The sequence below is a fragment of the Ranitomeya imitator genome, chromosome 6 (genome assembly GCF_032444005.1).
Source record: "Ranitomeya imitator isolate aRanImi1 chromosome 6, aRanImi1.pri, whole genome shotgun sequence".
Lineage (NCBI taxonomy): Eukaryota > Metazoa > Chordata > Amphibia > Anura > Dendrobatidae > Ranitomeya > Ranitomeya imitator.
Window position 1 is genome coordinate 175,291,748 of NC_091287.1, and position 14,671 is coordinate 175,306,418.

At 44.5% G+C, this 14,671-nt stretch overlaps 1 protein-coding gene across 1 annotated transcript in view; it reads right to left on the reverse strand.

Moving 5' to 3' along the window:
• The window catches only part of TRANK1 (tetratricopeptide repeat and ankyrin repeat containing 1), a 150,777-nt gene that overhangs the window by 69,750 nt on the left and 66,356 nt on the right, over positions 1–14,671 (reverse strand). The window contains exons 8-9 of the mRNA XM_069730314.1: positions 11,827–11,967; positions 5,696–5,875 (exon numbers count right to left, since the gene is read on the reverse strand). Coding sequence (XP_069586415.1) covers positions 5,696–5,875; positions 11,827–11,967 — 321 coding nt within the window. The remainder of the gene's footprint in view (positions 1–5,695; positions 5,876–11,826; positions 11,968–14,671) is intronic.

The following is a 14,671-nucleotide window of genomic DNA, read 5'->3' on the forward strand; positions in this document are numbered from 1 at the left end:
GCATACTGACTGCATCCACTATCATCCCAAGTGCTGCATACTGACTGCATCCACTATCATCCCAAGTGCTGCATACTGACTGCATCCACTATCATCCCAAGAGCCTCATACTGACTGCATCCACTATCATCCCAAGAGCCTCATACTGACAGCATCCACTATCATCCCAAGAGCCTCATATTGACTGCATCCACTATCATCCCAAGAGCCGCATACTGACTGCATCCACTATCATCCCAAGAGCCGCATACTGACGGCATCCACTATCATCCCAAGAGCCTCATACTGACTGCATCCACTATCATCCCAAGAGCCTCATACTGACTGCATCCACTATCATCCCAAGTGCTGCATACTGACTGCATCCACTATCATCCCAAGAGCCTCATACTGACTGCATCCACTATCATCCCAAGAGCCGCATACTGACTGCATCCACTATCATCCCAAGAGCCTCATACTGACTGCATCCACTATCATCCCAAGAGCCTCATATTGACTGCATCCACTATCATCCCAAGAGCCTCATACTGACTGCATCCACTATCATCCCAAGTGCTGCATACTGACTGCATCCACTATCATCCCAAGAGCCTCATACTGACTGCATCCACTATCATCCCAAGAGCCGCATACTGACTGCATCCACTATCATCCCAAGAGCCTCATACTGACTGCATCCACTATCATCCCAAGAGCCTCATATTGACTGCATCCACTATCATCCCAAGTGCTGCATACTGACTGCATCCACTATCATCCCAAGAGCCTCATACTGACTGCATCCACTATCATCCCAAGAGCCTCATATTGACTGCATCCACTATCATCCCAAGAGCCTCATACTGACTGCATCCACTATCATCCCAAGAGCCTCATACTGACTGCATCCACTATCACCCCAAGAGCCTCATACTGACTGCATCCAATATCATCCCAAGAGCCTCATACTGACTGCATCCACTATCATCCCAAGAGCCTCATACTGACTGCATCCACTATCATCCCAAGAGCCTCATACTGACTGCATCCACTATCATCCCAAGAGCCTCATACTGACTGCATCCACTATCATCCCAAGAGCCGCATACTGACTGCATCCACTATCATCCCAAGAGCCTCATACTGACTGCATCCACTATCATCCCAAGTGCTGCATACTGACGGCATCCACTATCATCCCAAGAGCCGCATACTGACGGCATCCACTATCATCCCAAGAGCCTCATATTGACTGCATCCACTATCATCCCAAGTGCTGCATACTGACTGCATCCACTATCATCCCAAGAGCCTCATATTGACTGCATCCACTATCATCCCAAGTGCTGCATACTGACTGCATCCACTATCATCCCAAGAGCCTCATACTGATGGCATCCACTATCATCCCAAGAGCCTCATACTGATTGCATCCACTATCATCCCAAGAGCCGCATACTGACTGCATCCACTATCATCCCAAGAGCCTCATACTGATGGCATCCAATATCATCCCAAGTGCTGCATATTGACTGCATCCACTATCATCCCAAAAGCCTCATACTGACTGCATCCACTATCATCCCAAGAGCCTCATATTGACTGCATCCACTATCACCCCAAGAGCCGCATACTGACGGCATCCACTATCATCCAAGAGCCGCATACTGACTGCATCCACTATCATCCCAAGAGCCGCATACCGACTGCATCCACTATCATCCCAAGAGCCTCATACTGATGGCATCCACTATCATCCCAAGTGCTGCATACCGACTGCATCCACTATCATCCCAAGAGCCGCATACCGACTGCATCCACTATCATCCCAAGAGCCTCATACTGATGGCATCCACTATCATCCCAAGTGCTGCATACCGACTGCATCCACTATCATCCCAAGAGCCGCATACCGACTGCATCCACTATCACCCCAAGAGCCTCATACTGACTGCATCCACTATCATCCCAAGAGCCTCATATTGACTGCATCCACTATCATCCCAAGTGCTGCATACTGACGGCATCCACTATCATCCAAGAGCCGCATACTGACTGCATCCACTATCATCCCAAGAGCCTCATACTGACTGCATCCACTATCATCCCAAGAGCCTCACACTGACTGCATCCACTATCATCCCAAGAGCCTCATACTGACTGCATCCACTATCATCCCAAGAGCCTCATACTGACGGCATCCACTATCATCCCAAGAGCCTCATATTGACTGCATCCACTATCATCCCAAGTGCTGCATACTGACTGCATCCACTATCATCCCAAGAGCCTCATATTGACTGCATCCACTATCATCCCAAGAGCCTCATACTGACTGCATCCACTATCATCCCAAGAGCCTCATACTCACAGCATCCACTATCATCCCAAGAGCCTCATACTGACTGCATCCACTATCATCCCAAGAGCCTCATATTGACTGCATCCACTATCATCCCAAGAGCCTCATATTGACTGCATCCACTATCATCCCAAGTGCTGCATACTGACTGCATCCACTATCATCCCAAGAGCCTCATACTGACTGCATCCACTATCATCCCAAGAGCCTCATACTGACGGCATCCACTATCATCCCAAGAGCCTCATATTGACTGCATCCACTATCATCCCAAGTGCTGCATACTGACTGCATCCACTATCATCCCAAGAGCCTCATATTGACTGCATCCACTATCATCCCAAGAGCCTCATACTGACTGCATCCACTATCATCCCAAGAGCCTCATACTCACAGCATCCACTATCATCCCAAGAGCCTCATACTGACTGCATCCACTATCATCCCAAGAGCCTCATATTGACTGCATCCACTATCATCCCAAGAGCCTCATATTGACTGCATCCACTATCATCCCAAGAGCCTCATACTGACGGCATCCACTATCATCCCAAGAGCCTCATATTGACTGCATCCACTATCATCCCAAGTGCTGCATACTGACTGCATCCACTATCATCCCAAGAGCCTCATATTGACTGCATCCACTATCATCCCAAGAGCCTCATACTGACTGCATCCACTATCATCCCAAGAGCCTCATACTCACAGCATCCACTATCATCCCAAGAGCCTCATACTGACTGCATCCACTATCATCCCAAGAGCCTCATATTGACTGCATCCACTATCATCCCAAGAGCCTCATATTGACTGCATCCACTATCATCCCAAGAGCCTCATATTGACTGCATCCACTATCATCCCAAGTGCTGCATACTGACTGCATCCACTATCATCCCAAGAGCCTCATACTGACTGCATCCACTATCATCCCAAGAGCCTCATACTGATGGCATCCACTATCATCCCAAGAGCCTCATACTGATTGCATCCACTATCATCCCAAGAGCCTCATACTGACTGCATCCACTATCATCCCAAGAGCCTCATACTCACAGCATCCACTATCATCCCAAGAGCCTCATACTGACTGCATCCACTATCATCCCAAGAGCCTCATATTGACTGCATCCACTATCATCCCAAGAGCCTCATATTGACTGCATCCACTATCATCCCAAGAGCCTCATATTGACTGCATCCACTATCATCCCAAGTGCTGCATACTGACTGCATCCACTATCATCCCAAGAGCCTCATACTGACTGCATCCACTATCATCCCAAGAGCCTCATACTGATGGCATCCACTATCATCCCAAGAGCCTCATACTGATTGCATCCACTATCATCCCAAGAGCCGCATACTGACTGCATCTACTATCATCCCAAGAGCCTCATACTGATGGCATCCAATATCATCCCAAGTGCTGCATATTGACTGCATCCACTATCTTCCCAAGAGCCTCATACTGACTGCATCCACTATCATCCCAAGAGCCTCATATTGACTGCATCCACTATCACCCCAAGAGCCGCATACTGACGGCATCCACTATCATCCAAGAGCCGCATACTGACTGCATCCACTATCATCCCAAGAGCCGCATACTGACTGCATCCACTATCATCCCAAGAGCCTCATACTGATGGCATCCACTATCACCCCAAGAGCCTCATACTGATGGCATCCACTATCACCCCAAGAGCCTCATACTGACTGCATCCACTATCATCCCAAGAGCCTCATACTGACTGCATCCACTATCATCCCAAGTGCTGCATACTGACGGCATCAGCTCCCATCATAACAGGCCATGCAGTCACTGTGCCTAGACAAGACATAACCGCACAGGGCGTTATTTATAATTATGTTTTATATTTGTAACGATATATTATATTTTCAGTCCCCCTACCAGAATTGAACCTGTGCTTGTTTGATAATTTCTAGTGATGAGCGAGTGTACTCGTTGCTCGGGTTTTCCTGAGCACGTTCGGGTGATCTCCGAGTATTTATGACTGCTTGGAGATTTAGTTTTCATCACGGCAGCTGAATGATTTACAGCTAGTAGCCAGGCTGAGTTCATGTGGGGGTTGCCTGGTTGCTACTGAATCCCCACATGTAATCAAGCTGGCTAGTAGCTGTAAATCATTCAGCTGCCGCGTGATGAAAACTAAGTCTCCGAACAGTCATAAATACTCGGAGGACACCCGAGCGACGAGTATACTCGCTCATCACTATTAATTTCTGCTGTGTATTGTAATACTAAGGTATTGCAGTATACCGTGAATTTAAAGGGGTTATCCCAGAATCTATTAATCTTTTTCTAACTCCCTGTAGCTGAATAACCTCTCATCGAACCATGCCTTTAGATACTCATTGGATACACCCTTATTCCTCTTTCTGGCTCCAATTTCTCCACCACTTCATCTCTTTACTCAGTGTGACTTAGGTGGTTCTTCAGTGCTGGCTATGTGACCCTCTGCTTCTTTTCCAGGCTCTTTGCGCTCTCCTGTGCACGGCCCACATTAGCTCCTCTGTGAGGTGTATTGGGATTAGGGGCAGGGTCCTCTAACAGAAGGAGTACACTGCTAATGTCCACTCTGTGACTACGGTACAACCATACATGCGCTGACTGCACACCAAGACTGCTCCAAGAATAGCAGATACGTTGCGAATGTGTGATCTGCACAGAGAACTATGGGATGTATTCACAGGCTACAAGGCAAGTAAAAATCCCTAGCATGCAGATTTTTACCTTCATAGGTCGATATCCAGAGAGGCTAATACTTTTGGAAATTGATTGTACTTGACAAGTTTATTTTGAGAATATTAAGCTACTGAGCGATGATAGATAATGTCACAATGTCAATCTTATATGATGCCCTGCCATAGGCTGTGCTTCGTAGGAGCACAAAGATGGCAGCAATAGGGGCCTTCAATATTCCAACCCAATATTCTCCCATAGCTGCCATGGAAACTCATCGGCACGCTACGGGGAGGGCCCAAAGAGTGCCAAAATCATTGTGCCACTGGGATTATACCACTTAAAATCACTTTCAATCTTTGACAATGGCATTTAAGTGGTTAAACAGCTGCAATCCAAACAAGCTAGCTCCAATCACTTTAGTAGGAGGAAGCTGCTGGCTGTACAAAACTGCTGGCACCTGCATGGTAGGGAACAAGGTCTGTAACTTAGTCTTCTCAATGCATTTGCAACAGAAATGTGCCTTAAATGTGCGACGGAACAGAGGAAATGATTAACGTTTTAATGATCCACTAAACAAAATGACCATTAATTAATGCATCGGTAACCAACATATGCAGTTAAGCACAATTAGCAAGTACCAGTTGGCTCGGCTGGGGAAACCGCTGTTGCAAGTTGGCTTGTTAGATGCTTTTTGATCAGATCCTCTGTTTTGAAGTTTTTATTCCGTTTGAGCATCGTTGCAGCATCCTTTCCCTGCTGGTTAGTGATGCACGGGTCCACTCCAAATTCCAGAAGCATTTTTACATCTTGTGATTGACCTATAGAAGGAACATAGATATTTCACATTTCAATATGAAACCCTTTTTGACTTGCTATGCAATGTCGGTTACGGACATTGTATTCCATTTCTTTATCACCTACAGTCTACAATGCTGCTATTTCGGGGTACGGGTTCATTTTCATTAAAAATAGCAAAACAAACCAAAGCAGAACAGTAAGTCAGCTTGAGAAGGAGCAGATCAAAGTACAGAGCAGAAGATCTAAACAACCGCCTGAAGGTAACTGCAGCTGCACACCAAGTGTGAGGGTCCCTACACAAGAGTCTTAATCACTACCATTTTCATTACAATGGAGGAGACCTATTGAATAAGCATTCACACTGTGTAGAAACTGTGCAACCAGAAACATTAGGAAAATATGGCATTTTCCAACACTAATGACCATCCCCAAATAATGGTAGTTGGTGATTAGCCCAGATTGCTAATGGACAACACGAACATAAATCTGACGAGTTATGGGACAATGCTCAGTTTTGCTAGCGTGCATCCCTATGTAATGCACGTGTTAGGAAGACCACTACATCACTCTGCTCAAGACAGGCTGTATGCACAGAAAAGAGCCCTCAAAATCCAGCAATGAACAAAAACTTAAAAAGACATGAGAGGACGGTCATGAGTGTGACGGGAAAAAGACAAAGGGGCTTCTGGAAATTCTGGTTCTCCAGTAAGCTACTGCAGTCAAGTGATCTCAGAAACTAGACAACCAAATCTCCTTAGTGAAGAAATCAGCATGACAGTGGAGGGAGAAGCAGCACCAGCATGGAGGGAAGCCTTTCTTACAATGTTGTCATTGTTTTTGAAAAACATTAATACTGCATCCACCTAAGCAACATTGTCATAGTTGTGGCGGTAAGAAAAAAGTGGCGCACAGGCTGTGCATCATCCTTAGTGTTTATAGCATTTTAGTACAGGAAAGATATATATCTTGTTACCACGTTAGCTAGTGGCTAGAAAAATATTTAGAATTGAGAGTCCTCAGTGGTTGATACCTTTCCTGTGTAGTCTGGAAAGCTTGCTATTTGTTACCATCTTTTCAGTTAGCCATTAAAAGGTATCAACCACTGAGGACTCTCAATTCTAAATATTTTTCTATAGCATTTTAGACACTTTGTGCCTTCCTTAAAAATGAGAGAGAAGTGTATAGAAAATAAACTGGCAAAGAAGAGTCGTAAAATGCGCCAAATTTTATTACCGCAAAGCAACACTTTTTGGCAAAAAGTACATTAAACAAGTAGAAAATAAAAGGATTTAAATATGCTTAGCGAGCTCTGCTAAATTATCATCTCACATGTGCCATGCTGATAAAATTGGAGAAATATGTACCATCACGTAAAACTTTCCATTTTAGGATATTTTTGATGACTTTCTCCAATATCTAAATTGGCAAAGGAGGCTAAACAAAAAAAAGTTCTAAAAGATGTAGATTGTCAAGGTGTCATTAAAGAGGTCTGAAACTAAATTAATGTCATGCTATATGTCAAACATAGAAGATTTAAAGCAGAGAGGGAGAGTTATTTTTCTACCTCTGATGACAATTCACTTGAGTCTCCCAGCGCGGAGAAATGGCTCATCATTAGGGAACAGGGGCTTGTCACTCCCACTGCGGGAAAAGGGGCTTGTCACTCCCACTGCTTCCTTTTCTGTACTGAAGCAAAGCGTCATCAGGGGAAGGCACTGTGGTTGCTTTCCACAGTTTCTTTCACCGTCGTCCCCTGATGACGTTCTGTTTCTGTAGCGATGATGGAGAAGCAGCTTCTCTCACTTTGACCTGCATCTTCTGTCTACACTACTTCTGCTCTAACTATTTCGTTCACTGAAACGAGATGTCATCAGGAGGCGGTGATAAAAGCAGTGTGTTACAGCCCCACCGCTCCACAGCTCCTGTCACCGCCCTGAAACAAATCGTCATACAGGAGGGGTGATAAAAGCAAGGCGAGTGACAACCATGCCTCCCCACAGCCTCCATCACTCACCCTGCTTCTATCACCGCCCCTGATGATGTCAACAAGGAGAAGTGGGGATTGAAGATTCCACATGGCAACAATGAAGACACAGTCACTTCTGGATCACCACTACTGAAACAACAAATCATCAGGCGACGGTTGTGACAGAAGCAGGGGCATGTGACCACAGAGCCAGCCCCTGATGACAGTTTGTTTCAGAATACCCAAATTGTCATCTCAAGTAAGAAAAAAAAACAGACAGGATGTCAAAGAACGATGGATAGGGAGATAGGGATTTTTTTTTTTAAATTGAAATCTATATATAACTGTCTAAGGGGTTACTTCTGTCTGTTTGTCAGCAACTTCCGTAACGGAAATCCTGGGTCACTGATTGGTCACGGCATTGTTATATACCGCCTAGGCTGTGTTATATACCGCCTGGGCTGTGTTATATACCGCCTGGGCTGTGTTATATACCGCCTGGGCTGTGTTATATACCGCCTGGGCTGTGTTATATACCGCCTGGGCTGTGTTATATACCGCCTGGGCTGTGTTATATACTGCGTGGCCTGTATTATATACTACGTTGGCTATGCTATATACTACGTGCCTGTGCAATATACTACGTGGTTGTGCTATACACTACGTGGGCTGTTATATACTACGTGGCTGTGCTATATACTACGTGGCTGCGCATTCTAGAATACCCGATGTGTTAGAATCGGGCCACCATCTAGTATATTATAAAAGTGGTTAGATTACTATATTAATAGTCAGACATTTAGTATGAAATTAATTTAGTTTTGGACAACCCCTTTAAATGAGATAATTTTATACCTGAGTATGGTTGTACTCACTATACTCTGGACTTCGCTTCATTAAATACTTAGTGAGTGGTCCTAAAAGCATCATATAGGGAGTACTTATTTGCCCATCTAAAATGCCAAAGTGCCTATACGGAGCAAATCCAAGATCATGAATTAGAGCCTGTTAGTGACCCCCCTTCCAACATATCCTGGATGTGGACACCATCAACTTTTACTGGGTTTATTGGGTATATCTCTATTCACTGTGACACTCTGTGATTCGGTTTTCTTTTTCTATGTTTCAATATTCATTAAAAATTAGTTTAATAACAAATATACATGGTGCAACGTCTGGCTAGCTCTGGGTGAATATACATGGTGCAGCTTATGGCTAGCTCTGGGTGAATATACATGGTGCAACGTCTGGCTAGCTCTGGGTGAATATACATGGTGCAGCTTCTGGCTAGCTCTTGGTGAATATACATGGTGCAGCTTCTAGCTAGCCCTTGGTGAATGTACATGATGCAACATCTGGCTAGCTCTGGGTGAATATACATGGTGCAGCTTCTGGATAGCTCTGGGTGAATATACATTGTGCAGCGTCTGGCTAGCTCTTGGTGAATATACATGGTGCAGCTTCTGGCTAGCTCTAGGTGAATATACATGCTGCAGCTTCTGGCTAGCTCTGGGTGAATATACATGGTGCAACGTCTGGCTAGCTCTGGGTGAATATACATGGTGCAGCGTCTGGCTAGCTCTGGGTGAATATACATGGTGCAGCTTCTGGCTAGCTCTAGGTGAATATACATGCTGCAGCTTCTGGCTAGCTCTGGGTGAATATACATGGTGCAACGTCTGGCTAGCTCTGGGTGAATATACATGGTGCAGCTTCTGGCTAGCTCTTGGTGAATATACATGGTGCAGCTTCTGGCTAGCTCTGGATGAATATACATGGTGCAGCTTCTGGCTAGCTCTGGGTGAATATATATGGTGCAGCTTCTGGCTAGCTCTGGGTGAATATACATGGTGCAGCGTCTGGCTAGCTCTGGGTGAATATACATGGTGCAGCTTCTGGCTAGCTCTGGGTGAATATACATGGTGCAGCTTCTGGCTAGCTCTGGGTGAATATACATGGTGCAACGTCTGGCTAGCTCTGGGTAAATATACATGGTGCAGCGTCTGGCTAGCTCTGGGTGAATATTCATGCTGCAGCTTCTGGCTAGCTCTGGGTGAATATACATGGTGCAGCTTCTGGCTAGCTCTGGGTGAATATACATGGTGCAACGTCTGGCTAGCTCTGGGTAAATATACATGGTGCAGCGTCTGGCTAGCTCTGGGTGAATATTCATGCTGCAGCTTCTGGCTAGCTCTGGGTGAATATACATGGTGCAGCTTCTGGCTAGCTCTGGGTGAATATACATGGTGCAGCTTCTGGATAGCTCTGGGTGAATATACATGGTGCAGCTTCTGGCTAGCTCTGGGTGAATATACATGGTGCAGCGTCTGGCTAGCTCTGGGTGAATATACATGGTGCAGCTTCTGGATAGCTCTAGGTGAATATACATGCTGCAGCTTCTGGCTAGCTCTGGGTGAATATACATGGTGCAACGTCTGGCTAGCTCTGGGTGAATATACATGGTGCAGCGTCTGGCTAGCTCGGTGAATATACATGGTGCAGCTTCTGGCTAGCTCTAGGTGAATATACATGCTGCAGCTTCTGGCTAGCTCTGGGTGAATATACATGGTGCAACGTCTGGCTAGCTCTGGGTGAATATATATGGTGCAGCTTCTGGCTAGCTCTGGGTGAATATACATGGTGCAGCGTCTGGCTAGCTCTGGGTGAATATACATGGTGCAACGTCTGGCTAGCTCTGGGTGAATATACATGGTGCAGCGTCTGGCTAGCTCTGGGTGAATATACATGGTGCAGCTTCTGGCTAGCTCTGGGTGAATATACATGGTGCAGCGTCTGGCTAGCTCTGGGTGAATATACATGGTGCAGCTTCTGGCTAGCTCTGGGTGAATATACATGGTGCAGCTTCTGGCTAGCTCTGGGTGAATATACATGGTGCAACGTCTGGCTAGCTCTGGGTAAATATACATGGTGCAGCGTCTGGCTAGCTCTGGGTGAATATTCATGCTGCAGCTTCTGGCTAGCTCTGGGTGAATATACATGGTGCAGCTTCTGGCTAGCTCTGGGTGAATATACATGGTGCAACGTCTGGCTAGCTCTGGGTAAATATACATGGTGCAGCGTCTGGCTAGCTCTGGGTGAATATTCATGCTGCAGCTTCTGGCTAGCTCTGGGTGAATATACATGGTGCAGCTTCTGGCTAGCTCTGGGTGAATATACATGGTGCAGCGTCTGGCTAGCTCTGGGTGAATATTCATGCTGCAGCTTCTGGCTAGCTCTGGGTGAATATACATGGTGCAGCTTCTGGCTAGCTCTGGGTGAATATACATGGTGCAACGTCTGGCTAGCTCTGGGTAAATATACATGGTGCAGCGTCTGGCTAGCTCTGGGTGAATATTCATGCTGCAGCTTCTAGCTAGCTCTGGGTGAATATACATGGTGCAGCTTCTGGCTAGCTCTTAGTGAATAGTTAAGCTCTCCCATGACTTGCAAAAATGTTACTCAGCTGTCAGACAGATCTCATTAATTTCTACTTTTAGACTTAAAGTATTCACTCAGGTAAGGCTTCTTTCACACTTGCGTCGGTACGGGTCCGTCGCTAAGCGTTGGCGCGATGTACCGACGCACGTTGTGAAAATTTGGCACGACGTGGGCAGGGGATGCAGTTTTTCAACGCATCCGCTGCCCATTCTAAAGTCCGGGGAGTAAGGGACGGAGTACCGGCCGCGCATGCGCGGTAGGAAATGGTGGACGCGACGTACGAAAAAACGTTCCCTTGAACGTTTTTTCGTGGCAACGGTCCGCCAAAACACGACACATCCAGTGCACGACCGACGCGTCGTATACGTCGCGATCTGACGGCAATACAAGTCTATGGGCAAAAAACGCATCCTGCAGGCACATTTGCAGGATCCGGTTTTTCCCCAAAACAACGCATTGCGACGGACGTCATACGACGCAAGTGTGAAAGTAGCCTGTTTACTTTAATTCCCATAGGACTCATCCAGTCTCCTCTTACAAATATACATTTTATGACCATTTACTTACACTTAGCTGTGTATCCATAAGAATTGGTTGGAAAGGATGCCACCAGATGGAGAACCGTGTTACCATCTCGGTCTGTTTTATTGATGTGTTTCTTCATTTTTGGCTTCATTTTCATGATAAGTTTGAAGAGGCTGTTGTTTGCTTAAATAAAAAAAGAAAACACAATATATTATTAGATAGTTAGACAGGTTGAAAAAGACCTAAGCCCATCAAATTCGACCTCTCCACCAATTGTGCATTTGTCACTAATAGATTTAGGCTATGTGCGCCAAAACACTGCTATCCGTGATCATAGACACGCAGCCTTAATGTTAAGTGTCTTTAGGGGATAAATGTCTGATTGCTGATACCCCACTAATCACAAGAATAGGGATCCCGATCCCCTGTTCTTCCACACTGCATTCATGATTAAATGTACACACCTGGGAGCTGCGGCCCATTCAGGTATATGGGACTGACTGAGACAGCAGAGATTAGCGAGTCCAATAGGCACTAATTACAATGGTCACACACCCATACTGCATCAGTCAATTCAATATTTCTTGACACTGTTTTGACCATTTCACTGCAATTGCCACAAAAACAAAACACATATGCCATGATATTCCATACATATTACTAAATGGGTCTATGTACATCAAATAGACCAGACCGAGGGAAGGTTTTAAAAGATTGAAATAAACATCTATGATTTCTAAATACATGCCAAAAGGAGAGCAATTCAGAGCAATGATTTATAAAACAAACTTTAATTGCCATAAATAATACAAAAACATATATCATAATATTACATTATCTAATGACTAGAGCACAGGATGAATGTCCCAGGAATGCTGGAAAAGCACCCATCCCCCCACTCCCCCAGATGTAAATACCCTTGTAATGTTATGCATAAGAAAAAGCACCTACACTATCCAACCAAGGTCACCCCAAAGCAGTGGGATTCTATAGTAATGCCATTAAGTATGGTGGTGGAAAAAGGGTGCTAGCACTTACCACTACACAGAGGTAGGGGGGGGCGGTCGGGCGATGCCATGATATTCCATACATATTACTAAATGGGTCTATGTACATCAAATAGACCAGACCGAGGGAAGGTTTTAAAAGATTGAAATAAACATCTATCATTTCTAAATACAGTATGATCTCTGAAAATAAAGAATGAAACCAGCTTGTTGCTGCCCGACCTTCCAGCAGGATTCGGGTCCGATCTTCCGGGTAGTCGTATCCCAGCATGCCAAGTGACTTCCCACAACGCTCCGCAGCAGCGCATGTAGTCAGAACACAGTTCTCACAGTTCTGACTACACAAGAGCTGCCTGCAGCAATAACTGTGATAATAACATTACCAATCAATATCTGTTGATAGCACTCCCTTAGACAAAACAGTTCGACCATTAATTGTGACAGCGTGTCGGAGGTTGTGAAAGTCTGTCATTGGCTGTGAAAAGTCGGCTAGCATGATCACATAACCCAGAAGATCAGACCTTACTCCTGGTGGAGAGTCCTGTCATTAAAGGGGTTGTCCAGGCTTGGGTTTAAATCTGCAGAAACCCTATGTGACGGCAGACTTGTGCATCCTCACAGCAGGATTCTCCGGTGCCATCCCCAAGAGCGTGCAAGCCCGTGACCGAAATATAGAATTTGCATACGAAATGATGAAAATCGCACATACGTCTCAATCTCTTATGTGGTTAAAATGTCAGCTTTCTAATTTACTTCTTATTAAAAATCTTTACCATTTTCAAGAACAGAGAGATTTCTAGTTTTATAGTGTACATCCCATTATCAAGGCTGCTGGCCACACTGCCTGATTACTTAGGTAAGGAGCATGCCCCATTGACAGGTGTAAGCTTTATACCCTGCTCGCACCTCTCTGAAGCTGGCCAGATCAGTGGATCTAACAAGCCGGCATTCCTCCTATATAGCAGAAGCAAATTTCTGTCAAATTTCTGATATTTTTTATACAGTTTTGATTTTCCACAAAAATTTAAAATAACCCATAAATTTCGTTCAAATTCACAATTGTGTTCCACTTGTTGTTAATTCTTCACCAAAAATGTACATTTGGTATCTTTAAGTTTGAAGCATGATATGTGGGAAAAGGTTGAAAAGTTCCAGGGGGCCGAATACTTTCGCAAGGCACTGTAAATAAACACAAACATATCGACCTAAATTTACCATTATCATAAATTACAATGTGCCATGAAAAATACATCTCAAAATCACTGGGATTTTTGCTTATTCAAAATTTGTATTGTTTTAGAATACAAAACAAAAACAAACATATCAACAGGTTTAACCGCTTAGTGACAGAGCCAATTTGATACTTAATGACCGAGCCAATTTTTACAATTCTGACCACTGTCATTTTGAGGTTATAACTCTGGAACGCTTTAACGGATCCCGCTGATTCTGAGATTGTTTTTTCGTGACATATTGTACTTCATGTTAGTGGTAACATTTCTTCGATATCACTTGCGATTATTTATGAAAAAAACCGAAATATGGCGAAAATGTTTAAAATTTTGCAATTTTTAAACTTTGTATTTTTATGCCCTTAAATCAGAGAGATATGTCACGAAAAATAGTTAATAAATAACATTTCCCACATGTCTACTTTACATCAGCACAATTTTGGAAACAAAATTTTTTTTTTTAGGGAGTTATAAGGGTTAAAAGTTGACCAGCAATTTCTCATTTTTACAACACCATTTTTTTGTTAGGGACCACGTCACATTTGAAGTCATTTTGAGGGGTCTATATGATAGAAAATAACCAAGTGTGACGCCATTCTAAAAAACTGCACCCCTCAAAGTTCTCAAAACCACATTCAAGAAGTTTAT